Genomic DNA, 27,960 nt, shown 5'->3' with positions numbered 1-27,960 from the left:
AGGACCAAATTTACAAGGTATTTTTTTCATTCTTATTTTATGTGGAAGTTGTGATTTGGTCCTATGGAAGAAGGTAAAAATTTAGGACATTTGGCAGTGGTCACTTTTCATGTCTACGGGGTCTCCGAAGCAAAGGAGCTATAAAATATGATGGTGAATTTTTCTGGCACTCTTATAAAAATATGCCTTTATACATCTTTCCATACTGGTGATGTTTTGTTGAGTTTGAAGCGGTGGATTTTTTTATATGTCAAAATGGGTCTGTTGAAATGCAGTTCGAAATCAATTGTGTTCTGGTACCAGCAGCGTGGTGGAGGGTCGTGTCATTATTACTTTCCTGTTTTACGTTGTATTAGTACCCCGATTTTCGACCAATCATTGGGGACCTATTTGTTCAACCGGAAGTGTCAACAATTACAATGGCGGTCTAAACAAAAAGAAGAACTTCAATGGAAATATTTTTTCTCTTACACGCATGAGTAGTAAGTTAACAGATGCATTTTTTTTTGCTTTCAAAACATGTAGCGTATTTTTATCTTCTGTTCAAACAAAGTTATCTGAAAGTATGTGCTATGTAGATAAATGTTATCTGTATAGTCAGTTAACCAGTTCAGACTTGCCCGGGCCTAATTCGGCCTTTTGCATTACCATAATAAAAATATGCATGCGATTTGTTTGTCGTTGTAACGTAGTCAATACTTCTATGCTTCAGATTTAAGTAAGTTAATTAGATGTGTAGCTTATTCTTGAAATGTTCAAAGTTACTCCCATCCCTTCAAGATTTGTGCGTTTAACACTAGATTTAGTAGAAAGAAAATCTTGTCTCCTGATTATTGTCATTTTATTTAAAGAAAAATTAGGTTTGACAATAATGTTGCTGAATTTTGATATAATATGAAGCAGATATAACCTGTAAGAGGATGAAGTTGAATTTATAGATATATTTAAACTTTTAAAGATTTTAAAATATCATCTCTATCCCCCCCCCCACCTTGTCACTCTTTCTAAACACCATAATTGTTCTTGCCACTTATTGTCACTAATGAGTGAGTCTGGTTCATACTGCTATGGAATGTCGTAAACAAAAAAAATGTAACTGAATTTAAATGATTATTGGAGACCATATACTAAACCCTGTTTTAATGAGGAAGATGTGAAAATACTGAACTTTTGTATTGGAAGCTCTGAAAGATGTGACTTCCTGTCAGACTGAAATTGGACTCTCAGTGCTTCCAACCGTTATAAAGACTTCATAAGAGTTTATTATTGAGTAATTAAGTAACAGACTTAACTTACCTCATTTGAAATGGAGGTTAAAGCATTAATTTTCTCCTACTTTTAAACTTTCATAGATGATGTACTTATGAAATAAAAAAAAAAAAGGATTTATTGTACTGGTTATGTTGGTTTTCTTGTATATCTAGACGTTTAACGAACCACAAACTTTCGACATGGTCTATAGTAAGGATCAAATAGTCAAACTTTGGTAATAGAGACTCCTTGGTGAACTGCTCTAGCTAATGTCTAATCACAAGTGCTAGGGACTGATTATTTACATGCACTCCCTGTTGTACTGATTTCAAATTATTAGCAAATCTTTAGGTGAATTGTCAAACTAAGGTTGATTACCATTACAAGGAATCCTATAATTTTTAAAAAAAAAATTTTATTCAATATTTGGAAAAAAGTTTTAATTTGAGAAAAACTTTATAATAGATGCCAAGGAATGCTAAACTAACATTTACCGTAGTTAATTGACATTTTGCCATTAAAGGTTAAAAGTGTTGTTTATTTACAAAAGGTAACTGGTATATACTATATTTCTTGATTTAAACTAAGAAGTTGAACATTTTTGTGTATTCAAGGATCATCCTATCATAGCAACACAACCATGTTTAAGACTTTGATGTTAAAGAAAGCATTTTATTTATTTCAATATACATGTAGATGAGATAATCACATCAGTATGTTTAACAAAGTGAAAACTTAATGTTAAGTTTTACTTGATCTGCTTTAGAAAATGATGGACAGTGAAACATATCATCCTGTGAATTCATTGGATACTCCTGAAAGTACAGAGGACAGTCAGCAATATTTAGTAAGTTAGTGCTTAGGTCTTGAAAATAATAAGGCAAAAAAAAAAGAAGAAACCAACAATGTGTTAGTGACCTGTTATCCAACCTACACGTGTACATATATTTTTTTCTTGCTAGAAATTTAGCTTTATTAGAATGTATCTTTTGTTCTGCTTCTGAATTTTAATAAAGAAACTACAGTCATTTTTCTTCTGTTCTTGGAAAGAGGCCTAGGTCAGTGCATTTTGGAAAAAGAGTACAAAATTTCAACTTTTGGATTAAATATATATACATAAGGTTAGGGATTATTATAAATTCATAGAATTGTAAAAAATTATAATTAAAATCTTCGATGAAACCATGACAGTTTTCATTGACTTGAAGTCTATAAGGTGACTTCTGGATGACAAATTTGATACTTGTACAGAAGAGTTCAGAGTGGTCTTAGTTCATCTTACAAATTTCCATTTTAATGATGTAAAGTTTTTAATTTTTCTTGAATATTTAAAAAAAATATTTTTTTCTACTTCAAGCAATTGTGGTAATTGCATATAACATTGCAAAAATTGAGTAATTTAAATGTAATTATAATCATAAAATGTAAAAGTAGTTGTAATTTTATCAATCACATTCCGGAGAAGTCAACCACATGTCTGTTGTGGTTGAATTTCATTTTTGTGAAAACGATTTTTTAAAGTTGATTTCTTGTCTTCCTTGTCCATGTTAGAACTAGACAGAGTATGATTGCTGGTATAGCGCTAGTATTTGAAGAAATAAGAAATTACTTTATAAGGTTTCTTTAAATACTTGCAACCAGCTGGCAGTTATGTTTATTTTATATAACAAAATACTTCAAATATTGTGATATTGCTTTTTTGTTCATAAGCTTTATCAGCATTTGTTTCAAGCACAACACTAGCATAGATTAAGATGGATTGCAATGCAATCAGTCTAGTATCTATCTATATGATCCATTACTGTTGATAGTTCTTTAAGTTTTTTTTATTATTTGTTTGCTACAGTAATTGTATGTGTTTAGAATGGTAGTTTTGTGTTTTGACTTAATATCTTAAAAATTAATTGAATTTGATTGCAATTGTATCAGCTTGTGAAGAGTAAGAATAATTGTAATTTACCTTGAGTGATCAGAGAATTGTAAATTAATATTATGACATAAACATAATAAAAGCTTGAAATGATTTTGATAGTCACAATTGGAAATTTGAGTTTTTTGAAAATTTGGGACATATTACTCTTTGGGAGTGTGTATAAAATTTGAATCCAATACATGTATAAGCATTAAACAAATTAACTTTTTTTACATTTTGTTTTCATACCAGAAATTACAATTTTAGAAAAAAAAATGAAATTGTTACCCTTTTCCAGTTAAATACTAATATTGACTGATTTATATTTATATGAAGGACTATTTTGAGAATTAATTTGATTTCAGTGCTTGATCTATTTCAGCATCCTGCTGAGGTGTCCTATGGATTTGGGAGTCCTGGAAAAGATTGGAACTTATCAAAGTTGTCTCCTTCACAGGATGATGGTAAATTGCGACTGGAGAACAATCAATTCAGAATTCAGGTCAAACAGTTTCAACTGGATTTACAAGCTGAACAAGGTATTCATTTTGTTGATAACAATTTTACTGTTAACACCAAGCATGCATGTATTTTTATTTTAGCCAATATTGAATGAAGCAAACTTACATGTATAAGGAAAGATATTTATGAAACAACAACCCTAGTAGTTGAACACAGTTAACAATACATCAAACATGATTTATTTACCCTTCAACATGATGTATGAGTCACATTCAATATCAATGCTAAGCTTCTAACAGCATTTTGAAAAATATATATGATACCATTGTTTTCACAAAATGCACAAATGAATGAAACAAACTCTGATTAATTACTGGTCAACAACTTTTCATACCACCATTTTTAAATTTCAGAAACTGTATCTCAGCTGAGAAGGAGATTAAATGCAGTGGAAAAAGAAAGACTAGAATCAACTAGCCGTTCCAATTCTGAGGTATGCATACTTAACATTTATGTTTAAAATATGAATAAATTATCATGAAATAACACTTAATTTAATGTGGTTTTTATTAATAGTTTAAATGATATTTAGGGCATAATAATACAACCAATATTAAAATCATTTATTTTGTTATATACTTTGTGATCGTAGTGTTTGCCAGTGTTTACCTAGAAGCAGTTTAGAAATAGAAATGTGTGTGTTTAATTTTCAAAGCAGTAGCTATTATCAACAGTTCATACTTACTAAGCATAATTTTATATGTTAGTGTTAAGCCTGATGTATTTCATTTCAGATGACTGAGTTAGAAGGAACTATAGCTAAGTTGAGGTCTCAGTTAGAGAAAGGGGAGGCCGTCAGACAGAATCTAGAATTTGAACTATCAAAATCTAGACGAGATATTAACCATCATAAACAGTCTAATGCTGAAAAGATGGCCAACTACTCAGAGATCAAAGAGGAGTTAGAAAGTATGTTCATTTATTTGGTTTATTTAAGATATGTTATTAAGTAATTTGCCATGTACACTGAACACATTGTATTTTATTAAGTAATTTGCCAATGCGGAACACTGAACACATTGTATTTTATTAAGTAATTTGCCAATGCAGTACACTGAACACATTGTATTTTATTAAGTAATTTGCCAATGCAGTACACTGAACACATTGTATTTTATTAAGTAATTTGCCAATGCGGAACACTGAACACATTGTATTTTATTAAGTAATTTGCCAATGCAGTACACTGAACACATTGTATTTTATTAAGTAATTTGCCATGTACACTGAACACATTGTATGTTATTAAGTAATTTGCCACGTACACTGAACACATTGTATTTTATTAGCTTAATTTTGTGTGTGTTTCCATCTACCAAATAGAAAGATTTGCTTTGTGTTCAGTGTTTTGATTAAGTTTTCTTAATTTTCTGCAATTTCGATATGAGATGAAATTAGTAAAACTGAACATTTTGTTGACATAATAACAGTCACAAATACATGAGCTAAATGTATGTAATGTGTTAAAAGTAAAAAGAGAAATTATCTTTTATATAGGGAAAAATTTTGAGCTGACAGAAGAGCTGACAAAAATGGAAGACAGGGTACAGTCTACTCGGCAAATAGCTGAAGATAATGAGAGAAAACTACACAGAAAGGTTGAAGAAAAGGTAAGAGCTGTTCCATTAAAAGATATGAGGTACCTGGGGAAGGCACTTTTTCGTCAGAGGAGTCACCTATAGAAGTTCTATTGATATTTTGTATTAAATAATACATGTATATATATGGATGGTAATGAAACATTTGATCAACCGGACTTTAAGGCTTCAGTTTGAAAAAGAGATTATGTAATCATTTCATGTAATTAGACCAACTTGTGTGGTAAATGATCCAAATAGCTTTAGCAATGGTTTGAATAAGTTATAGTTAAATACATATTTGAACACATGACTGATCAATGATTTTGTTTCAAATCTGTCATATTTATCACTTCATGTGGATGCATTAAGATTATTTGAATTGGTTATTTTAACTTTATAGACAGGCATCAATAGAAATTCAAACTTAATTATTGATTTGGCACAGTTCCAAATAACCTCCTGTAATATCAATTAGTTGATAGTATTACCTTTTACCAGTGTATTGGCCTAGTATTGGTTTGAAAGATAATTTATATTATTTAGATATAAATCGGTACAGTCGGTAGTCAAAATTTAGGACCAATAATTCAGCCAATATGATAGTTACTACATACATAAGCTACCATTATTAATTAACTACAGGTTTTATGAAACTTAAACCATGTAAGTCAAGTTGAAAAAAGTCATATGCACTTTTATATGATTATTTCAATGTGACTTACCCTGTACTTTTGTCTTGAGAGTCCTAATGTTGTCATCAAGACTTTTAATGACCTAAAGGTCTATAGATTTTATTACATACAACTTAGAAAGTCGATTATTGGCATTAAAATGTGTTGTTACATCATCCAAGGATGCCAAGTTTTTTGTTTTGAATTTTCTTTTAACTTCATTAAACTTAACAGAATTCCTCCTGCTTATGTTCAAAATTAACTTTTCTTGAAAATTTTATTTCATCATGTGTTTACATCTCATAATCTTATACTATTAACTTATGATTGATCTAAAGTAAAGTCACAAAATTTCTTAATGTTTCACATTAAGTTGAAGTAAAGAATTTCCAAATGGCATGGATTGGAACAAAATTGATATCGTGTTAAGTTTTTTATATTGGCAGTTTATATTGTAAGGGCAGTTTAGGTTGTAATAAAGGCATTACTATAGAGTTAAGGTCTCACTTACCACTTCTGAGTCAAATGGCCAACCCCCTATGTAGTACCAAAAACACACTGAACCTAGATCTATGCATTGTTAGTGCATTATTATTGTGTATTCTGATCAAAATAAAGCTAAGAATGTGTACTTTAAAATCATATTTCTAATTTACTACAAAAGTGTATGAATATTGTTTACATGTGTGAGTAATTTGCCTCCATGCTGTCAGTTAGCAGAAAAGGTAAAAATGTGGATATTCAGAATTATTTATTCAAGCATATTTGGTGAAGAATTTCTACAATCATCGTACCATTAGCATAATGATTTTGAAAGCCTTATTTTCCAAGCTTTGCAACAGTATGTAACTTTAAGATGTCATTTGTCCTGGGAATTCACAGTGAAACTGAAAATTAACATGTAAAGTAATGGAAATGTTAGAAGTGGTTAGTGAGACCTAATTAATGAATTTAAATATAAGATTGGTTGAAATGTACTCATACTGATATCATTCTTTACTAAAATTTACAAAGTTTCTCTTACAGAACTTATGCCACAGAATTGTTATTCTATAATTCAGAATTTGTATTCCATGTTGTATTTTATCCATTCTTCAGAACAAAGATGAGCACATTTATTATAATAGACATTAGAATTCCAAGATTTTTTGGGAAGAATGTGTTCAGTGTATGGTTTATAAACTATTTGGTAACACTGTTTTTAGAATGGTTCATTTAGGGAAGTTCTGATTGGATATTTCTTTGAATGATTAATTTTTATTTGTGTATATGAATGAATTATATTTGAAATATAAATTTTTATTTATTGATTTCTCATGATTAGAATCATGAAGTATCAAAGTTACAGACAGAGTTAGAGATAATGAGAGCTGAGAGAGACAAGTTAGACACCTTTGTACAGCAACATGAGAAGTTTGTATTACTCATATTACATATTTTTTTTTTAGTCTCATTACTTAATTGGTCAATAGTAATTTCAATAAAGAAAGCTAAATAGAAGCATGATAATAGGACATCAATTACCAGGGTTCTTCATGCATGAAAATTTATCCATTTAGGGTAATTTTATTGAACAATTTTTGCTGATGTGGACACATTCAAAATGTAACAATTTCCATTTTTTTCCATAATTTTGGGATTTTTTAGATTATAATATTTATTTCATTATTGCATTTTTCCCTAACTTACATTTTTTAGCATTAAAAATATCTTGTTTATAAATTACTCTGGCATTAAAAGATATGTTGCCAGAAATAGGTCAATTGCCAATTATAATGAAACCTGCATATACATGTAAGTACAAAAAATACATGTGCATGAATCAAAGAAGTTGACATGGAGGAAGGTTATTAATAAGAAGTTCTTTCATGACAGAAACATACTGTCATAAAATCAGGACTTATATGGATCAAAGCATATTACATATGAATTGAACAGTCATTTTTTTCATCCTGATATTTGTGCTATATTTAGACTTGGGAAATTTTACTTTCAAATATCTTATCTATTTTCTCACCAGAAACACATGTTCTTCTGACAGCATGGTAGTGTAAACAAAAGCAACCCATTTTATTTTCAATTCAAAGTGTTTTAGCAAGTATCAGTTGGAATAAACTTTGTTTTGGGGATTTTATATGTTCTTTGATTAGGTAAATCAGTTTCTTTATATTGAAAATGCTTTAATATTCAACCTTCATTCAACTTTGAATTAAAAAATAGCCTCATACATTTGGCCAAGGTCTAGTTACCTTTGACCATAGTCAGTTTTGATTGGCTCACTATAAATATTTTAAATATTTGATTTACAGTTCCCTTAAAATTGACTTGTAGGGTAACTTATTAAGAATCTTATCCGCAATGTCATAATTATCTTCAGATTGGCTTCAGTCGTAAATTTGTTATGATTGATAAGTTAACATAATCCAGTAATTGATGGTAATAAAGTTAATCATGGGGCGCTGACTTCTTAATCATTGCAGAGACCACCATGCTAAAACAGCTCATGGAGAACCCTGAACTACATGCGCATTTATATCTTGAAAAACAATAAAAATGCATTTTTTCTCTCTGGTTCCAATTTAAACAACCTTCATTAATATCAGACAGATTTTAATCAATTATTAATTTTCAATTAAAACTGATATATTTAGAAAAAAATGATATAAATTTGATTATGTTTCTCTTTAATTTTAGTGCCATAGGAGATATGGGTGATAAAATCCAAGAACTAGAAAGTGAGTTAGGATTCATTTCAATTTTTATTTACGGAAATTTTCCTATAAATAGATTCCTATGTGATTGTGTTGTCAGAGACAAGAATGGGATTCTTTTGAATAACAAAGTTTTCTGAAACATTCAAACTTAGAAATATACTAAGTTTTTTTAAAATCATTAAAAATGACCTACTTTTCATTGTGGTACAGATGTACATGTTTTTCAGTCATTGTATGTTAAACATTTATGACTGTTATGAAGTGAAAAATGTGACTGAATTTCTTCATATCATTGGTGGAAATTATTAAACAGACTTTAACACTTTGTAGTTGAAAGAAAGAATCAGACTGAAAACTTAAGGAGGACCTTAACAGAAATAGAATATGCCAAAGAGAGAGAAGATAGACTGAAGAAAGACCTAGAGGTAAACATTCTGATGATGTAAAATAGTCTTTCTCTATAGTTAGTTAACATCAATGTCTTGAAGTTATTATAATTAGATAAGTATATTTCAGTTTAAATTAGAGTTACAGTGAGCATGGCTCAATAGAGGATACATTCTTTACTTAATGTACGCATCTGTTTTCTTGAGTTAAGTTTAAATATAAGAGATGCATAAGATTCTTGATATAATATTAACTTCATAATTAAATCTTTTATTAGGACTGTTCTACTTTATATCCTACTTCCAAAAGAAGTACATGTTACATCTTAAATTTTAAAGTAATTTTGAGAATTTTTCTGACTGTTAAAGCTTCATGTAGATCTACATGTATAAAAATAGATGTAAGTCTGTTAATACTAGGCTTTTGTAGGCTGCACTACAGAAGTTGCGAAGTATTGAAGAGAACATTGAAGCAGAGAGAGCATCTCATCTAGAAACTAAGTTTAATTCTGAAATAGTACAGGTTAGTACCAGTATTTCTTTTTTGATATTCTTAGTAACACATTTGTTATGTTTTATTGCTACTCCATGGGCATAAAAATAGTACCATATATGTTGCCATTAAACTGACAGTAATCTGAAAACATATCTCATTTCCTGGGAGAAAAAGTAAATGGTTTACTCTCAGATAATTCCTGATTTTTAGACAAATCAGTTGTTCATGTAATTATTTTTATTGTCATGTGCAACATTTTTTCTCTCATTACAGTTGAGAGTTCGTGATTTGGAGGGTGCATTAGACGTCGAGAAATCGGCCAACAATGAAGCTAACAGAGCAATAGATAGATTGACAAAGCAAATCCGAGAACTAGAACATTCATATGATGAAGAAAGGAAAAATGGAAAAGAACTAGGAGTCAAATTAGAAAGGTTAGCTGTACTATAGGTGATTTAGAACCTTTTCCTTTATGTAATAATGGTAAAGAACTTTTTATTGTGTTTCTTATTTCATAAGTAGCTTTAGAATTTTCAGGCTTTATGATCATTGTAGACAAAAATTATGTGGTTATGAAAGAAAGCACTTATTGTAAAAATCATATCAGCCCACTATATGACCAGGACTAAGAAAGAACTTCAAAATATCTACAAACATGGAAGTTTCTAAATGATGGGAATCAGTTCTCAAAAATAGTGATGGTTTTTGGTTAAATTTATATGAAAATTATATAATTATAATTTTAATTTATTGAAGTTCCCTATTTGGGGTCTCACACATATTAAATTTCATCCAGCCTCATTTCAAAATCAAGCGTCAGTTGCTTGTCTTTATTCATGCAGCCAGGGGCAATTTTATGGTAAATTTTCAAAATCTCTATTTACTTGATATTACTGTAAACCAACTAATATTCGTGTTGGTAAACTTTACCGAATTTAGTCAATGGACTGATTTGCGGATACTAATTTTTGTGATATTGACATCAATGAAAATTTATTGCATAGTTATTGACTTTGTCTTATCAACTGCCTATCGATATATATGGGTAAATGATTTTAATGCTACAAAATATTATTTTATTGTGAATTAAAATAAATATTTTATATACCTATCTTACCTTTTTTTTCAGGTATTAAGACAGAAATTAAAATCAAAGAAAGATAACTGTATTTGATAAACCGGAAGTTGAAAATTCGATGGAAAAATTGTACAAAAAACACCCAACCTGATCAGTCCAATTTCCCCCGATTTGTTCGCGGATATAAACTTTCGTGATTTTCACAGGCTTGCGAAAGCCGCGAAAATTTATATCACACGAAAATTTCTTGGTTTACAGTATACGGTTATACTTCTTTGGACTTTTTTAATCCAGCTAATTGGACTACTCACCAATTAAAAGAAGCCATAAAGAACATTTGAATTAAAGTGACTTAATCTAAGTCACAAAAATTTAAAGGAATTGTATCTGGACAATTTAGAAAGGGAAAATAGTTTGGAAGATTTATCATAATCTGATTGTTGACATTTATTGGAATATGTGTTGTTAATTTTGTAATAAGTGAGATTTTTTATTTATAGGACAGAGAAGGAATATAAATCAGTAAAGAAACAATTAACCAGTGAAGTTGATAACAAAAAAAATGTGATAGGCGGTTTGTCAAAGGAATTAGAAGTACACCAGAAAAACTTTAATGAACTGAAAGATGAATTGAATAAAGTAAGAATTACTATGAAAGGTTAAACCACTTTGTAATGTCTGAATTAAATGAAAAAATTTAATTGCAATGCTTTTTTTTGATAGTCTGTTAATGAATTCATAGAATGAAATTAGATTCATAAGAAGTAAACTTTTCACTTTAACATAGTTTAGGTCTATATATCAACATATAGATATAGATATAAACACATACATACTATCATTACATTATTGATTACCCTATACTGTCATTACTATTGATTACCCTATACTGTCATTACTATTGATTACCCTATACTGTCATTACTATTAATTACCATATACTGTCATTGATTACCCTATACTGTCATTAGTATTGATTACCCTATACTGACATTACTATTAATTACCATATACTGTCATTGATTACCCTATACTGTCATTAGTATTGGTTACCCTATACTGTCATTACTATTAATTACCCTATACTGTCATTGGTTACCTTATACTGTCATTACTATTAATTACCCTATACTGTCATTACTATTGATTACCCTATACTGTCATTACTATTAATTACCCTATACTGTCATTACTATTGATTACCCTATACTGTCATTGATTACCATATACTGTTATAACTATTGATTACCCTATACTGTCATTACTATGAATTACCCTATACTGTCATTACTATTGATTACCCTATACTGTCATTACTATTAATTACCCTATACTGTCATTACTATTGATTACCTATACTGTCATTACTATTAATTACCCTATACTGTCATTACTATTGATTACCCTATACTGTCATTGATTACCCTATACTATTGATTACCATATACTGTTATTACTATTGATTACCCTAAACTGTCATTGATTACCCTATACTGCCATTGATTACCCTAGGCCAAGAAGAGACAGATATATCTAGAGGAAACATATGGTGGAAGTATGAGGGAGTTAGAGCTGTTGTTACATAACTTCCAGGTTGATGAAAGTCTAAAAAAATCCAGTATGTTTCATTTTACAATCTTTTGTTATTATATATAAGAAGAGGGTTTATTTTATGACCTACTAACATTTATTCTTTGAAGCAAAACAAAAAGAAGTAACCCTAAAAATTCATAATAGTGTTGCATATTAACCCCTCAGTAAATTGTTCTGAAATATGAAGTAAAGATTTAATAATTATAATGCTTCTTTTTGGCTTTATTTCTTAACTCATTTTTTTAAAAATTTTTGAATTTCTTTATGTACAACTTAAGTACAACTTCATTTTTTATGCCAGATGTTGACAATTTGTGGAATGACAAAATTACAAATTCATACATGTACATGTAAAAAATAAATGTAAAGACTGAAACTCAGCCTGATTAAGAAAAATGTTTTTTGCCTACAGAAGTATATCAATCATATACGCTCATTGGTTTATAAATTGTTTGAAGTTTTTGTTTTTCATATGTTATGCATTTATTTTTTCTTATAGAGAGCAAAAAGGAATCAGACAAGTTGCCAGCTCCAACCCATGTATTAGAGTCATTAAGACATACACTGTCAGAATATAAAAGGAGATTAGAATCAACTAGTGATGAGGTATTTGATTATCTCCCTTTGATTCAGCTTCTTTTTGATCAATAAATCATTGGACAGTGAAACTTGTCTAAACCAAACCATATATAATCATAAAACCTGTCTAAACCAGACACCCTTTAAAGTCCATTGATATTAGTGTAAATGTATTTTGATCCTGTGTAAACCTAACTAAATCAATTTTGAAGTCCAAATGTGGTTCAGTTTAGACAAGTTTCACTTTACCAAAGTATTTACTTTTAAGGTTTTGTGGTTTTATTAACTGTTTAAAAAATTTTTGTGCTCTGAACATTTAGAAAAAAAATTATTTCAATAGTAATTTCCATTGATAACAATGAATAAGGAACCCAATTTATTGAGCTTTTACTTGTGTACATTTGCATGGGTCTAGGACATAAGGCCCCCCCCCCCCAGACAAAAGCCCCCATCTTATAATAAGCTTAATGTTAATATATAGATTTCTTTTTTTTCTGTATTTTTTTATTTTTTCTTTTGTTGTGTGTTCCTTTTATATATGTATTGCATATATTTTTTGTTTGTGTATTTTGAATAAAATAAAAATGAAATTGTTTCAATTAAATACTTCCTAATTGATTTCAATTTCAAACTAATTGAAAGTTGTTATCATAGTTAAATAAGCAATTATGAACATCATGAAAAGATCAAAGATCAAAGTACATTATAACTAATTGTTTATACCATTCATCTAAACTTTAAAATGTAGACTAAAATGAAATTTCAAAATGAAATAAATGTTTAAATTTTTCAATTCCAGTATTTATACATTTTTATGCCCCTGCAACGATAAGTTGTGGGGCATATTGTTTTACCCCTGTCTGTCCGTAATTCCGTCCGTAATTCTGTCTGTCCCATAAGTTTTTCGCACTTTTTTGAAAAACCTTGAAGATATTGAACTTTTTTTTTGTATGTGAGTCTTTCATGATTAGTTACAGATCGAGTTAAAGTTTCGTTCTGCTACGCTGAGTTTTTCCAAAATTATGGGCCCTTGACTTAAAAAATTCCATGGAAATAACAGTTTTCCGCACTTTCTTTGTAAACCCTTGAAGATATTGAACTGATTTTTTGTATGTGAGTCTGTCAGGATTAGTTACAGAATGATTTAAAGTTTCGTTCCGCTACGCTGAGTTTTACCAAAAATATGGGCCCTGGACTTTAAAAATTTCTTGGAAATAACCGTTTACTGCACTTTTTTTGTAAACCCTTGAAGATATTGAACTGTTTTTTGGTTTGCGAGTCTGTCATGATTAGTTACAAATCGAGTATAAGTTTCATTCTTCTATGCTGAGTTTTACCAAAATAATGGGCCCTGTACTTTAAAAATTGCATTGAAATAATAGTTTTTTGCTTTTTTTTTTGTAAATGCTTGAAGATATTTGACTGGTTTTTGGTATGTTAGTCTGTCATGATTAGTTACAGATTGAGTTTAAGTTTCGTTCAGCTATGCTGAGTTTTACTCAAAACCACATGCGGGGGCATCATTTGTGTCTCACAGACACAATAACACATCTGACAAAGTGCTTTTTACAATTATGAGTTATGATATAGCTGCATGAAGGTTAAATGAGGGGGCATCACTTTATCTAGTTTGTTGATCAGTTCACTTAGTATAAGTTGCAAAGAAATTAAATTTCAAATTTTACACTTTCAGTATTGATAGAAATATTATTCATAATTGAAAAATAATTTCTCATTGGGGGCTTTTGTCTGGGGGCTTTTGTCCTGTTCCCCCTTTGTATTGATTTATAAATTTGAAATTATACTTAATACTAATATATAGATATGTATTTATAACTTTTTATCTTTTACAGTTGATAAGGATGAAGAAGTTATGTGAAAGTTTGGGTAAAGAAGTGGATCAGTGTAAAGAAATGATTTGGGCCAAAGACAAAGCATTGGAGGTATTTAATCCCAACATTATAGCAATGGTCGGCTTTATTTATCTGTTGTATTATTGACTTTATTGTTATATACTTGTTTTTATATCTTCATTTTGATGAGTAACAAGAACTCAGTTTTGAGAATTATAACAGTGATAATCATTACATCAATAAAATGAAATTTCATCAATGATTTTTAAACTTACTTTTGTACTGACCTCTGCTATACAGTTGAGACTACAAGGGAAAGAAGAATATTTGCAGGTACTAGTAGGTTATGGCATCTAAAACTTAGAAGGGTACTTGGAATGTAAAATGACTACTTTTTAAATCTTTCCGTAATTTATCTTTTTTATTCTGTCGTTCTTATTTTTATCAATACTGGTGTAGGGAAATTAATATTTTGTTCCACTCTTTGTGGGCATTAGATGCTGTTTTGATTGGATTTAAACCTCAGTTTTAATTTTTTTGTTCTATTGACTTAAATATGAAGGTTTTCTATTTCTTATTAAATATGAATTAGGAACAAAAAGTTAAGAAAATGAGCATTTTAGTTTTTGTTTGCAGAAATATCTGTATTGTCCTCATTGTTAATCTTTAGTTACAATTGGTAAGCTTTTGTGTTAGGCAAATTGTTGATGTAATTTTTAGGATGCACAAAAGAATTATACAAGAACAGCAAAGGAATTAAATCGAGTTAGATCTGAGTATGGTGAGCTAGAGAGTACTCTGACCAAAATGAAGATAGATTTACACAGTACTGCTAATAACCAGACTAAAGACAGAAAGAGAGTTCATGAACTGTCTGAAGAAGTAAGTTACTTGTAAATATGACAACAACTTCTGGTCTTCACATACTGTTTTAAGAATCTTTATAGATGAAGAGTGATATAGAAGTTAAGAGGAGAGAAAAGCTTATAAATGGAATAGCAAAATATGTTGGAATGAAATGCAATTAACAATTATTAGTGTTCAATAGCAAGTCAATATGTATGTGAAATTACATTTACCATAGAAAATTGAGTGGAAAACAAACTTGGTTGTAGAAAGACATGAATTTAAACTTTTTACAATAGATAATGAAACTAGTGAAGAGACAGAAAAACAATGATGAAGAGAAGCTTGCTTTCCTACATGGTATGTACCAGAGATTGTTAGCTGGTCGTGTAATGGTGTCAGCTAAAGATCAGGGAATGAATCAGTTCTCTTGGGCTGATCTTACCAGTCTGGTGTATGATCAAGTATCTGCTTTGTTGTCTTCTCATCAGAGATCAGAGGAAAAGGTTTGTTCTCATTTGTGTGATTTCTATCTAGATAAATGATTCAGAAATTCCCTTAAAAAATCTTATTTTTCCCCATTCTGATAAAATAGATAGTAGAAAATATAACATTTTCATGGTCAATATGTTAGCAATATATAAGATAAGTTATGTGTTCTTCTATGGGTGTCAGTACCCCAAATTCTTTTACTGATACTCTTATTTATCACTAAAGGTTCATCATTTAGAAGAAGCCTTAAAGGCAAAGGAAGGGGCTGTGGAAGAGATTCAGAAGTCATATGAAGACCAACTGAACAAACTAACATCCCTTACAAAGGAGAGAGAGTTATCCTGGCAGAAACAGAAAGAGGAGATAGAAGGTCATTATCAACAGCTGTTGAATGAACTACAGAATAGATCTAAGGTAAATAGATTTTCTGTGGGAGACCTTAGTAAAGGAGAGAATATTGATTAAACATGACAAGTTCTCTCAGATAAATTAGTGACATATAATTCTTTCTAGTAGTTGTCATGTACATGAGATGATATGTTAATTTTCATTTAAGGTATCATTTTTATACTATTTAATTCCTTATGAAAATTCATGTCTGCATGTGAGTGACAATGAACAAATTTAAATCTTGAAATTGGAAATACCTGATTCCAAAATCACAGTGAGCCAAAACTGAATGCTGTGTATGTTTGCCAAAATTTCAAATGTAAAACAATTGAGTTTAAACAGTTTCAACATTATGAGCAGGTTGTTCACCTATAAAAATATATTTTAAGGAGAAAGATTAAACTTTTGAATATTGATCCAGATTGAAAAAGTCAGAAATGTGCATGACCAATGCATGTAACTTTTTTGAGTTTAATTCTTAGTTTTGAAGATTATTGTATTTGGATTCAATGTGTCATCTATATTCTACTTTGTTCACAGTAATTTATGTGATGATAAATAATAGGTAAAATATTGATATAAAATTACACTTTTTCATTACTCTTAGTAGTCAAGTGTTAAACAGCAACTTTTTCACATTAGTGTTAAATTTGACATTAATGTATTTGATGAAAATTGTTACAATATATTGGTTTGTATATTTTCCAGAAAAGTCAGGCAATGGCAGATCAAGCTTGGGAGAAAATCAGAATGACTGGCAGTGTAAAACAAGGCTTAGAAAGTGAAGTAGTAGATCTAAGACAACAGCTTTCAGAGTCACGGAAACACAACACAGCTCTGTTGGCAGCTATCAGTCTGTTGTCTGGGGCATTCTTTCCAATGTGCTCTCGAAACAACCAGTTAGCTTTACAAAGGAAAATCCTGGAGGACCAAGTGAACAATTGGGAGTTCTGTAGGGATAGGATAGAGTTATTAGTTTCAACACTAGGAGAGGAAATGAAAGTTGTAAAGGAAGGAAATAGTGCAGAAAAATCTAAACCTGTCAATTCAAGAAGACAGCCATTGTTGTTGTTTAGGGTTGGAGTTGTGACTGTCATTGCTGCTAATAGGTTACGGTGCTTCCGGCATAATTGTACAAAGATGTTTGTGACATATGACACTAGCTTATCTCCACAAAATGGATTAGTTGTGTGTACAGGTGGTGCTAAACCTCCAACTGTTCCTATCTCAGGTAAGATATCGTACCTCAGACACAATACATGTTGTAAGATTTAACATATGCTTCTTTTCCATCAAATTTAAGTGCTAGTGTCAAAGTATAAAAATATTACCTTATAGAATATGGCTCAATTTAGAACAATGCATTTGAAATAGGGTTCAATATATTATATGAAAGTATTGCATTAGGAATCTGTCAACAGCAGTTAGGTTGTATTCAGTAAGAGGATGTTTTTTTATTAATAAACTGCTTTAGTGTACAATTGATGAAAGTCAACTAATTAAGGTTGTCCATTTATTCTCTTATAAAGGTGCTAAAGATGACTTCAACCATGATCAACAGTCACCTGATGTCATGCTTCAGTGGTTCTCTAATCCAGAATTATTGAATACCATACTGACCTCCACATCAGATTTCTTAGAAGTTGTTGATCACATTAAAGACAAAGATAAAGGTGGTAGCTCATTATTTTTCTTTAAATTGAGTTATAACTATGACATTTAAAAAATAAAATGGAACAAGACTTGTCATTTTTGAAAACTCTATTTCATAGAAAAAAGAGGTTTTATTACATAGTCTTTTATAAAAAGAAAGGTTAAAATCATTAATTTGCTCATTTGACACTGAAATTTATGTTGATAAATTTATTTCTAGCAACCTCAACAGAATCAAGAGCCATTGTCAATGCAGCAAAGAATTGTTTCACTCGACTGGTAGATAAAATGTCCAAATTCTTTGAGGGTGTGTCAAGTCACCAACAGGTAGCATTCCGTGAACGTAACTCCTTGGTCAGACAGATGGGAAGAGCATTAACTAGGACATGTAACAGTCAGTCATTAGAACAAAAACAGCATTTAGTCTCATTACAGGTTATACAATAAATAGTCCTACCTTAGTAGTAATACCTTGGAATGTTATCAGAAAAGTGCAATGTATTGTTAATCTAAGCAAACATTTAGTATTATTCATTAACATGAATCATATTATCTGAAAATTTTGTTAATGTGATTTATTCGGTAGCAGTATTGTTTCATATGTAATATTTTTTTTAAAAGTTCTTTTTTTTAAAAGTAGAGTTTATGACAAAATTTTGTCAAACCTTGTGTATTGAAAAAAAGTTTTTAATCCAGCAGTTTACAGGACAGTGATAGAATGATATTTAGCTGAACATTGATAACAGCATTTATAGAGTAATGATGTTTGTAACATGCTTTTTTTTTACTAGGAATTACTTGGTGCTCTACAGAATCACATTTTAGATTTTACTCAACGTTTACATACAGTAGAAGTAGAAAGGAGAGATCTTGTTAGTGACATAGAAAAAATAAAAGAAGAACATGAAATGGGTCCACAGAGGGAAGAAATTGAACAGCTTCAAGATGAACTTACTTCTCTGAAAGATAAGGTATTCCGTGGAACAAATTTGACTCCCTTGAAGAAGAAACATATATGAAACAGTTCAGTTGTGTTGGACAGGCTAGCTACATTGTTTTATATATTTTTTTAATTGCAAGTTAATTTTTATATAAATAAATATTTTAAAGCCTAAATAAAATAGTCATGTTTCCGGTCACCCTACCAACCCTCCTTCAGACCCCCCTATCCAAAAGTTTTTGTTTGTGATTTTGAAAAAAATTAAAAAGCCTGCTGACTGTCTTACAGAAAAAAAGAAGAAAATAAAGCCAAAGAATTTTTTTCTATCCTAGATGGAAAAACAAAGTTAGAAATACTGTTGTTTATATTTAGAATTGATTGTAAACACTCATGTGAGTGTGCTCTTTGCTATGGACTTAGTCTATTATATGTTTAATCTTTGCAGATTTGATTTTTGTTTTATTCTGAGTTCGATAAACCCCAACAAACAAACAAACATATTCTGAGTTCGGTGTCATGCTTATTTCATTTCAAAATAAAAAAAATATCAAAAATATAAATCCCTGTCTACTGACCCTACAAAATTTTGGAGGGATGATTGGAAATGCAACATTTTTTTTTCTGTCCAATTGACAGTTGTAAATTAATATGAGAAAGGCACTACCTGTCAGAGGTTTCTTACTTACAAGTCATTTGTATGGTTAGTCTATATTGAAATGTGCGGTGTTGTTTTGTATTGGTCTTGTCACCAACAAGAATTCATCAGATTCCCTTTTGTACTTCAACGTAAAGTCGTTTTACAGACTGATTTTTCTTTTTCAATTTAACATTTCATATTTTCCAGCTTTACTGTCATAATAATCATTTTATATTTGCCAAATGTATTTTCATTCTATTTTTTAGAGAAATGTAAATTTATATTTCAGGAATTACAGCATGTAAGTATGGAGAAGTTTGAATCTGTTTGTCATGAATTAAACAATGCCCTACGCAGAGAACAACAAGCGCAGCAGTTACTGATAGAGCAGGGTAGACAACTTGAGGAAGTTTCAATGAGATTAGATCTGTACACATCTGAAGGAATGGAGAAAGAACAAACACTCACAGAAGCTGTACATGTAAGTTAATAAAATATTTCAAGTCTATGTCAGTTGAAATACATGTTCCAGTTCTTTGATTTCTATGATTTGATAATTTGAAGCATTAATATGCTATTTACAGAATAACATATTTACTTTTTAAACAACTAATCTTATGTTACATGTAATAGTGTACATAATGTGGCAATAGTTTACAGAGAAAATGCCCATTGATAGCCAGAATCTCTGTTTGTATGTGCTGTGGGATACTATTTTATATATGGCAATAGTTTATAGAGAAAATGCCCATTGATAGCCAGAATCTCTGTATGTGCTGTGGGATACTATTTTATATATGGCAATAGTTTACAGAGAAAATGCCCATAGCCAGAATCTCTGTTTGTATGTGCTGTGGGATACTATTTTATATATGGCAATAGTTTACAGAGAAAATGCCCATTGAGAGCCAGAATCTCTGTTTGTATGTGCTGTGGGATACTATTTTATATATGGCAATAGTTTAAAGAGAAAATGCCCATTGAGAGCCAGAATCTCTGTATGTGCTGTGGGATTCTATTTTATATACGGCAATAGTTTACAGAGAAAATGCCCATTGATAGCCAGAATCTCTGTTTGTATGTGCTGTGGGATACTATTTGTATGTTAATTATACAGGGTTTAGCAGAGACAAAGATGGAAATAAAGAGAAAAGAGCAGACACTGAGACAATTAAACAGACAAGTTATCACACTAGAAAGTGACAAAAAAGCTCTAATGCAGAACATCCATGATGCTGAAAAAGCTCTCAGAACTGTGGCAAAGTAAGTCTTGTTTTATTATGTCAAGATCTCATTTTGATGTACATGTATAAAGAACAAAATAATGGATGAAATTTCTGCTATTTCGAATTCTAAGTGTTTCATGGAATTTAATATGAAAGTTTTTATTATGACTCAATGATGAGTAACTATGATGGTAACTGATGTCAACATTCATGCTTGTTTTCTGTATTTTTTTTTCAGAGATAAAGACATATTGGTCACTTATGTCAGGAATGTGGAAAATGCTCTAGAGCAGGTAAGGACTATTGGGGTGACACTTCTTACATACCTTTTGAAACAAGCAGAATGCCACGATTTGTTTGTTGACTCAGTGTGGTCTCAGAGATATATTCAATTAACATTTTTTTCCATTGAAATAAATTAGATTTTCATTTTGTTGTTTTATAGTTGTTTGTTTAAGGAGTTAGGACATTAACACTACTCGTGTTTATGTTGTGAAGGATCTCAGATATATTGTGATTTTATATTGTTACCAGCACTTTGCCAAAAAATCAAGCTGTTCTGATTTTTTGTTTGTAGTTTTGAAGGATTATTAAGTAGATGACAACATGTGCCGCTTATTTTTAGGCTAGAAAGGAATTGTTATTGGCTAAACCAGTTCATGGAAGAGAAATATCTCTGTCTAAACTGTTGCTAAATGCTGACTTCATACCTGGTGATGTTGGGAAAGCGGGCCAAGAATTGATAGCGTGTCAGGTATTTACTAGTGTTGAAATAATTACTTCAAACGAAGGTGCAATTTTATAGAAGCATTTTATGAATAATGGAAAAGAATACAGTTTTCTTAATATCATGCAGAGAGTTTTTTCGTTTTCTTATTTTTCTTTACACAATGTACTAGTACTTCTAGGTTAACCATCAATAATCAGTTGTTGTCAAAACAATTTCAGGGCCTGTATTTCAGTGTTTGTGTAAGTGATGAGTGTGATTTCAAACTTAACACTTTATATAGAGAAACATATCTTCATTTTTAAGAAAGCTATATCATTGGAATTTTTTGTCTGCTCTGTAATTTCACTGTTTTATGCAAACCATGTGCATTCTTTTATGTGTTTGGTTTCTTAATCTTTTCTATTTAAGTGTCCCTTTTTATCTACTGCCTTATCAAAAACTGATTAGGTTGTTTTGTCCTTAGAATGCTCTTTCAAGTTCCTGCTTGCTAAGTCTTGAAGTTTAAACAAAACAATTCTGACTATGATGGAAAGTTTTTTGGTAAATACCAAGTTCTAAAAAATGGCAATTGCAGAATTTAGGATCCACCTTATCCATAGCTTGTTCTGTCTTTCTGCTGGTTGTACTTGGGTTTTCCTCAAAGTTTTTACTTTATGATATTATGTGTAAAACATTGCTTAAATTTTCAAATTATCTCTTTTCTGTATTAATGGTTACCACTTCAATATGGATTGGGTATGAAGCACTTATTTGATTAGCTTTATTATCTATTTTCAAAGCTTAATGGAAGGTTTGGATATATGGATCCACAGCAGTAGCTTTTTTTTCACACACGTTGGCTATTGTTACTTCACAATAGCAAAATTTTTTTTTTTTAAACGAAATATGGTGAATGATTGTTAACAGCAATTATTTTGTCACTATAAGTTTTTATGCATGTTTTGATTTGTCAGTTTATTCCTGTGTTCTGGCTTTATGGCAGTTACAAGCATGAATATGATACATGTAACACGTAAATGTAATGGCTCTGATGGCCTTAACTGCTAATTTTAAATACCTTTTTTTAACAATTTTGACCTGCATGAGATCATGTTGGATCATAACTAAATTAATACTGTTATGAAAATGACAATATTGTAATGTTTACGTACCTTGATAACTAACTGATATGAAAAAAGTCTACAATTCACTCCTTATAATGGAAGATGTTTCTTTAATTTTCAGAATGGTAATTATAAACTTCTGTTTTATTAACAACATTTAATGGATATGTATGGTGTCATCAATTCCATGTCAAGAGGGGTCATATGTAATAAAAATTATAGAAAAAGTACAATCAAGTGCCATAATCCTAACTCTGTTATTTTCAAAGTTAATGATTGAGCATGTAGTCTAACCATTATTTTGATTATATCTTTTTCTCCAATTTACTAATTAACAGAATTTGGTTGGAGCATTTGTTGACCATCAGAATCAAGCTTATGCCAAGGTAAAGGCATTAGAAGAAGAAATAGAGTCTCATAAGAAACATATATTGACTCTGAAGAGGGAGTTAAGTGATGCAGTAAGGAGGGAGTATGAGGAGGAGGTAAAGTGTTTAACTATATGTGTATTTGTATATAAAGAATTAAGCAATGATGTTAATTTCTTGTATGAAAAAAACCCACTTCAAACAAAGTACTATAAGCATACACAAATTGTAGAATGGCAAACAATAACCAGACTGCTGTGTGGAATAGGAGTAATGATAAACAGCCTTACACAAATGTGCTGCTATAAAAAATAAAGAAATGAAAAGTGTAAACTAATGTAATTGGGCTGTCCAAGTTGTCTAGATAGTTGATGTATACTTACATGTATGATATTTGTTCTATTATCCCAAATATAAGTTTAATACATTAATTAGCTACAATATATTGCCTTTGTTTATTGGGTCTGAGCACTTTGTAATAATGGTTATATATGACAGACACAGATACCCACCAGAGATGTACAGAAAGGACAATCTGAGGAGGATTTTGATTCAACAAGTGCTGAATTCTTGCCCATTAAGTAAGAACATACTTTATATTGCCAGTCTTTTTTGCAATACTTTTTAAAATGGATGTTAAGGGCTATTCTGTATATTATTAAAGCATGCCTATAAAAGTGGTTGTGGATTTTACATTCAATTCTGCAATATATTGATAAAGTGAATAGATCATTGCATGGAAGGAATTTATTTTGCTTTCCTTGGGGTTAAGAAATGTTTTACTTGAATAGCCTGCTTTGTACTTACAAAATATCATTATTATCTTTCCTCTATCTGTGATACATGTAGTGAATAAAAAAGGTTATTTACCATATTCACAATCATAAAACCTGGTATACATAATGTACAAAATTGAAATAAGCAAAACTTTGAACTAGCACTGTTAAACTTTTACTTATCTCCAGTTTTTCACAATTAAATGTAATGATTTACTCCTTTACTTTCAGGGAAGACTCTGAGTTATCATTTGCTGGACCAAAATCGACACCTAAAACTGGGGGTGGAAGTAGAAAAACTGATAGGTAAGTAAAGAATATAAATCAACAATCATCTTAAGGTAAAGGAGGATTGTTTACAAAGGGGTAGCCTTTAAGGTTACACTTTCAGGGTTTTAGCCAAGATTTTAAAACATTTAGTCACTTTTATCTTTGCCAAGATTTTACATCCATTACAAGGCTCAATGTCCTCTTCTTAAGATGAAACAGAAAGGAGATTTGTGTCTAGTATATTATACAACTGCCCTGAGTTAATGATAGTTAAAATGAATTTGAATTTCTTAAAGTTCACATTTTCAATCATCAACATTAATTTTAAATATTTTTAAATGGCCATACTTGGAATACCGTTATAGATTATTGATATTTACATTAGATTGGCCCCCTTTTGTAATTTTATTAGTCCAAGTGTGTGTGTGCAGACTATAATTACTAATACTGGTAATATAAATTCAAATTATATCTTTGATATACGTGGATCATAAACCTACAAAGCTTCACAGATAAAGAGTGCCATTTTTTTTAACTTAATGATTGGTGTTGAAAAAAATAAAATGACTCATTGGATTAAAAAAAAATGGTCATGCTTGAAGATGATTCATCAACCAAAAGTAAGAAGCACTAGCTAAGTCACTGACTTTAGATTTTAGAGCTTGTGTTGAGTGAAGTAAATATGATTTTTAAAATATCTGAAATTCAAAGGGCATTAGGCTTACATGCGCACAGATAAAAGCCTTAATTTAATTACCTTGAATTTATTCAACCTTTTCTATTGAAAGGTTAAACTTTTTCACTTTTTTCCAAATTGTTATCAACCATTTACCAATTTGAAGAAGACACATGAGCACCCTTTTTACTAATTAGAACCTTAATTTGTTGATTGTAGAGTGATAAAAAATGTCATATCCACCCTTGTATATAAATATGTTTCTAATGATAGTTACCTTCATATTCAGAAAATGTTTCAAAACTGATATCTAAGTATAAAAAGAATAGTTATAACATTAGGCTATTCCTAATGGTGGGGGTTTCAAGCTCCACTTCTTCCATACAACAAGTAATGACACCTCTCCTAAACAGGTTATATGAATGTATACTTGGGTAAGTTACAGGTATGAAGATTATGTGTACTAGGTAAGAAAGTATATTTGTTCATTAAGGTTGTTTTATTTTTGACTTTGTTATTGTTTTTTTTTTTTATTTGAAACCAAATTTGTTAGCATTATATATGTATTTTGTTGTTTTGATTAATTTGTTTACTGAACTGTTGTGTAACTGTAGCCAGGGGGCTGCAAACAAAGACAAGGGCATATACCTTCTTTAGTAAACGAAATTTAATATTTTTTGTTTACTTTGATAAATGATAGACTTTTTATGGAGTTAAAACTACATTTCTATTTAACAAATTCCTTGCTACTTCACTATTATTTTCATTTTAAAAAAATACATAATTGTACAAAGGTAACTGCTATTCCATAGTGTAAGCAGCTATAAAATGTTTTTATTGATGTTTTAATGATCATGCTTTATCAGATAAATTGTGAAAGTAGCTACATTGATTTTCAGTTTTTCATTCTTGTCCTGTAACCTGTAAACAGTACTTATGTAAGGAGCAGTTACATGAATGAACAATGTTTAGATTGGATGTTTTAAAGAACTGTTTAATAAAATCAAATTCAATCTGCTACTTGGTTACAATGATTTTTCATCTTTTTTACAGGTCACCAAAGTATCAGACGCCAACCAGATCACACAGGTCACATGTTCGTCCAAAAGCATTTGAACCACATGGAAGATGATAAAGATTTGATTCATCTGAATGTTGTTGCTGTGTTGCATATCATTCATTTAAAAAGACTTAACATAGCTGTGATATCAGTACTCATTGTTACCATACATTCCTTACATTTTATTCTTGTTAAATGTGTTTAACATCATAAAAAAATTATGTAAATAGCTTCCTGTACATTACATTGAGAAAAAAAGCTTGATGGATTATAGATGAAAGTTTTCTGTGTAGAAAGATAAAACTACACCAACAAAACATTGACCCTGTAGGGACTGTTCATTACTCATGATGTTCCTTACTACAATATCACAGTAGAGAGATACAGTGGTAAAAGTTTTTTTTATTGATTTTTACTAGATTTTATTGCTTTGTTTATTTTGTTTGAGGTGATTTGACGTAACTACAACAATGAGTTTGAAGTTAACATTCAGTTTTCATGGTTACAGTGTTCGATAAATGATGATTAAACTCAGCTTTGTGAACAAAGCTGTTGATCTGGAAACAGAACTGCACAGAAGTGGATATTAAAACTGTGATATTATTTATTTTTAGTTAGTATTTGTTTTAGTTATATTAATATTCCGTCCCATTCCTCAGCAAATGATTTTTTTGTTGCTTTACTTTGTCCAGTAATTAATCTTATAATTTACAGTTGCCAACTTTACATTATTTTAAAATGTTACTTTAATGTCTGTAGCTTGTTTATAGTTTGGGTAAGACAGGCTCATTGATCTCTATTCTGCCTGTGTTTCTTATCCACTTTCCTGGTAAAGTATTGTTTTTCTCAGTTTTATTAATATATGTAAACAGGGTTAGTTTCCTTATATATTTTGCATGTAATGTTTTATTTTGCATTTAAAAAAAACTGTAACTGCATTTATTTGGTGTGTAATCTTGAATAGCTGATTAGGTTTGTGTAGTACATCTATCATGTTGTCTGGAGGGGTTCTTTTATTTTCCATCAGATCTTATCTACATATCCTGTAGTTAATGAAACAATGGCAAGGTAATTGTTTATAAAACAAATGTACTGTAGAACTTTGGGTTACAATTTTTTTAATAAGTCAACTTTGACTTAGTGTTTGTGCTGTTTGTGTCAGGTGCAAGTTGCTACAAAACCTTTCTTGAAGTATTGCATTTCTGAACCTCTGTTTTTGTGATGTTGGCCTTGTTTTACCATGTCTTTTCAAATAAAACTTAAACTGTATATTTGAAATTCATGATTTAATTTTATTTTCATTGTTATTAAAGTATCTTTTAGATAGTGAGAACAGATTGAGGGATTCTTTGGACATTTTAAATTTACCTACATTTTATTTGCTTTTGTATTTTTCATAGTTAAAGAATTCATATGCAGTCCATTTATTTTCTCCATCAGAATGACAATCTCTTAGACCTGAAGTATGTCAAGACATTAGGTGATTTTGGAGATGGTCAAATTTAGAGGATTACATTTTATCATTATAATAGTGAATGAATTAAATGTTGGTAAATGTTCAGTGCCAATGGAACTTAACTGTTGATGGAAATCATGTATTCCATGTTATTGTTAGTTAAGACCTTTTGTAATCAAAAACAATAAAACGATTATATTTATAATGATTTATTATCTTTTATTTATTGGCCTTCTTTGTTGTTGTCATATTGGAAGAGTCATTTTGTTTGTCTGACTGTGGTACTGAACATAGAATGACGGTTATGTTTTTATTTGTCACACATATGCTGATTGATCATAGGAGATAACGTTTATATCTGTTATTGCAACCATAGCATATATTCATGCAACAGGGTGAATGCTTTAGAAAAGCAATGGACACTTACCCTACTGTGAGCTGTCTTTGTCTTCATTATCATTGTCCATTGACTTTCAAATCTTACAAAAGTTTCCATTTTATGTTCTTCAACATTGACCACAGTATTTTGGTATCAGAAATGGTATGTCAGTCTCATTTAGCACCTGTAACTAGCAAAATCTTGACCAAACAAGTTCAACAATGTATATAATCAGTGACAACACAAATATACAACGTAAAATACTAGAGACTTCAGAGAAACTTGGGAATGACCAAAATGGAGACATACCGTAAACAACATAT

General features: G+C 30.2%; 1 protein-coding gene across 4 annotated transcripts; it reads left to right on the top strand.

The window, feature by feature from the left end:
• The first annotated feature begins 398 nt into the window (after window positions 1-398).
• LOC148622902 (coiled-coil domain-containing protein 171-like) lies at window positions 399-27,463 on the top strand. 4 transcript variants are annotated; one of them, XM_088573223.1, is made up of 32 exons: window positions 399-482; window positions 2,018-2,098; window positions 3,546-3,702; window positions 4,039-4,118; window positions 4,420-4,594; window positions 5,183-5,295; window positions 7,261-7,349; window positions 8,631-8,671; window positions 8,981-9,075; window positions 9,467-9,559; window positions 9,806-9,966; window positions 11,111-11,249; window positions 12,123-12,228; window positions 12,703-12,809; window positions 14,636-14,725; window positions 15,356-15,517; window positions 15,781-15,987; window positions 16,199-16,387; window positions 17,072-17,594; window positions 17,893-18,036; window positions 18,237-18,451; window positions 18,808-18,987; window positions 19,883-20,074; window positions 20,711-20,856; window positions 21,058-21,112; window positions 21,445-21,573; window positions 21,768-21,788; window positions 22,991-23,137; window positions 23,519-23,601; window positions 24,028-24,102; window positions 25,188-25,209; window positions 25,796-25,933. In XM_088573223.1, the coding sequence occupies exons 2-31, from the start codon at window positions 2,021-2,023 to the stop codon at window positions 25,207-25,209; spliced, it is 4,014 nt and encodes a 1,337-aa protein (XP_088429349.1). In that variant the 5' UTR covers window positions 399-482; window positions 2,018-2,020; the 3' UTR covers window positions 25,796-25,933. The 4 variants fall into 4 exon arrangements, with proteins under 4 accessions (XP_088429349.1, XP_088429346.1, XP_088429348.1 ...); XM_088573220.1 differs by lacking the exon at window positions 25,188-25,209 and having other exon boundaries at window positions 25,796-27,463; XM_088573222.1 differs by lacking the exon at window positions 25,796-25,933 and having other exon boundaries at window positions 25,156-25,207.
• The last annotated feature ends 497 nt before the right edge of the window (window positions 27,464-27,960 follow it).

The sequence above is a fragment of the Perna viridis genome, chromosome 3, assembly GCF_037379345.1.
Source record: "Perna viridis isolate PV_CMFRI_1.1 ecotype Kerala chromosome 3, ASM3737934v1, whole genome shotgun sequence".
Classification (NCBI taxonomy): domain Eukaryota; kingdom Metazoa; phylum Mollusca; class Bivalvia; order Mytilida; family Mytilidae; genus Perna; species Perna viridis.
The sequence above is the reverse complement of the archived record's forward strand: the minus strand, read 5'-3'. Positions and strand labels throughout refer to the sequence as shown.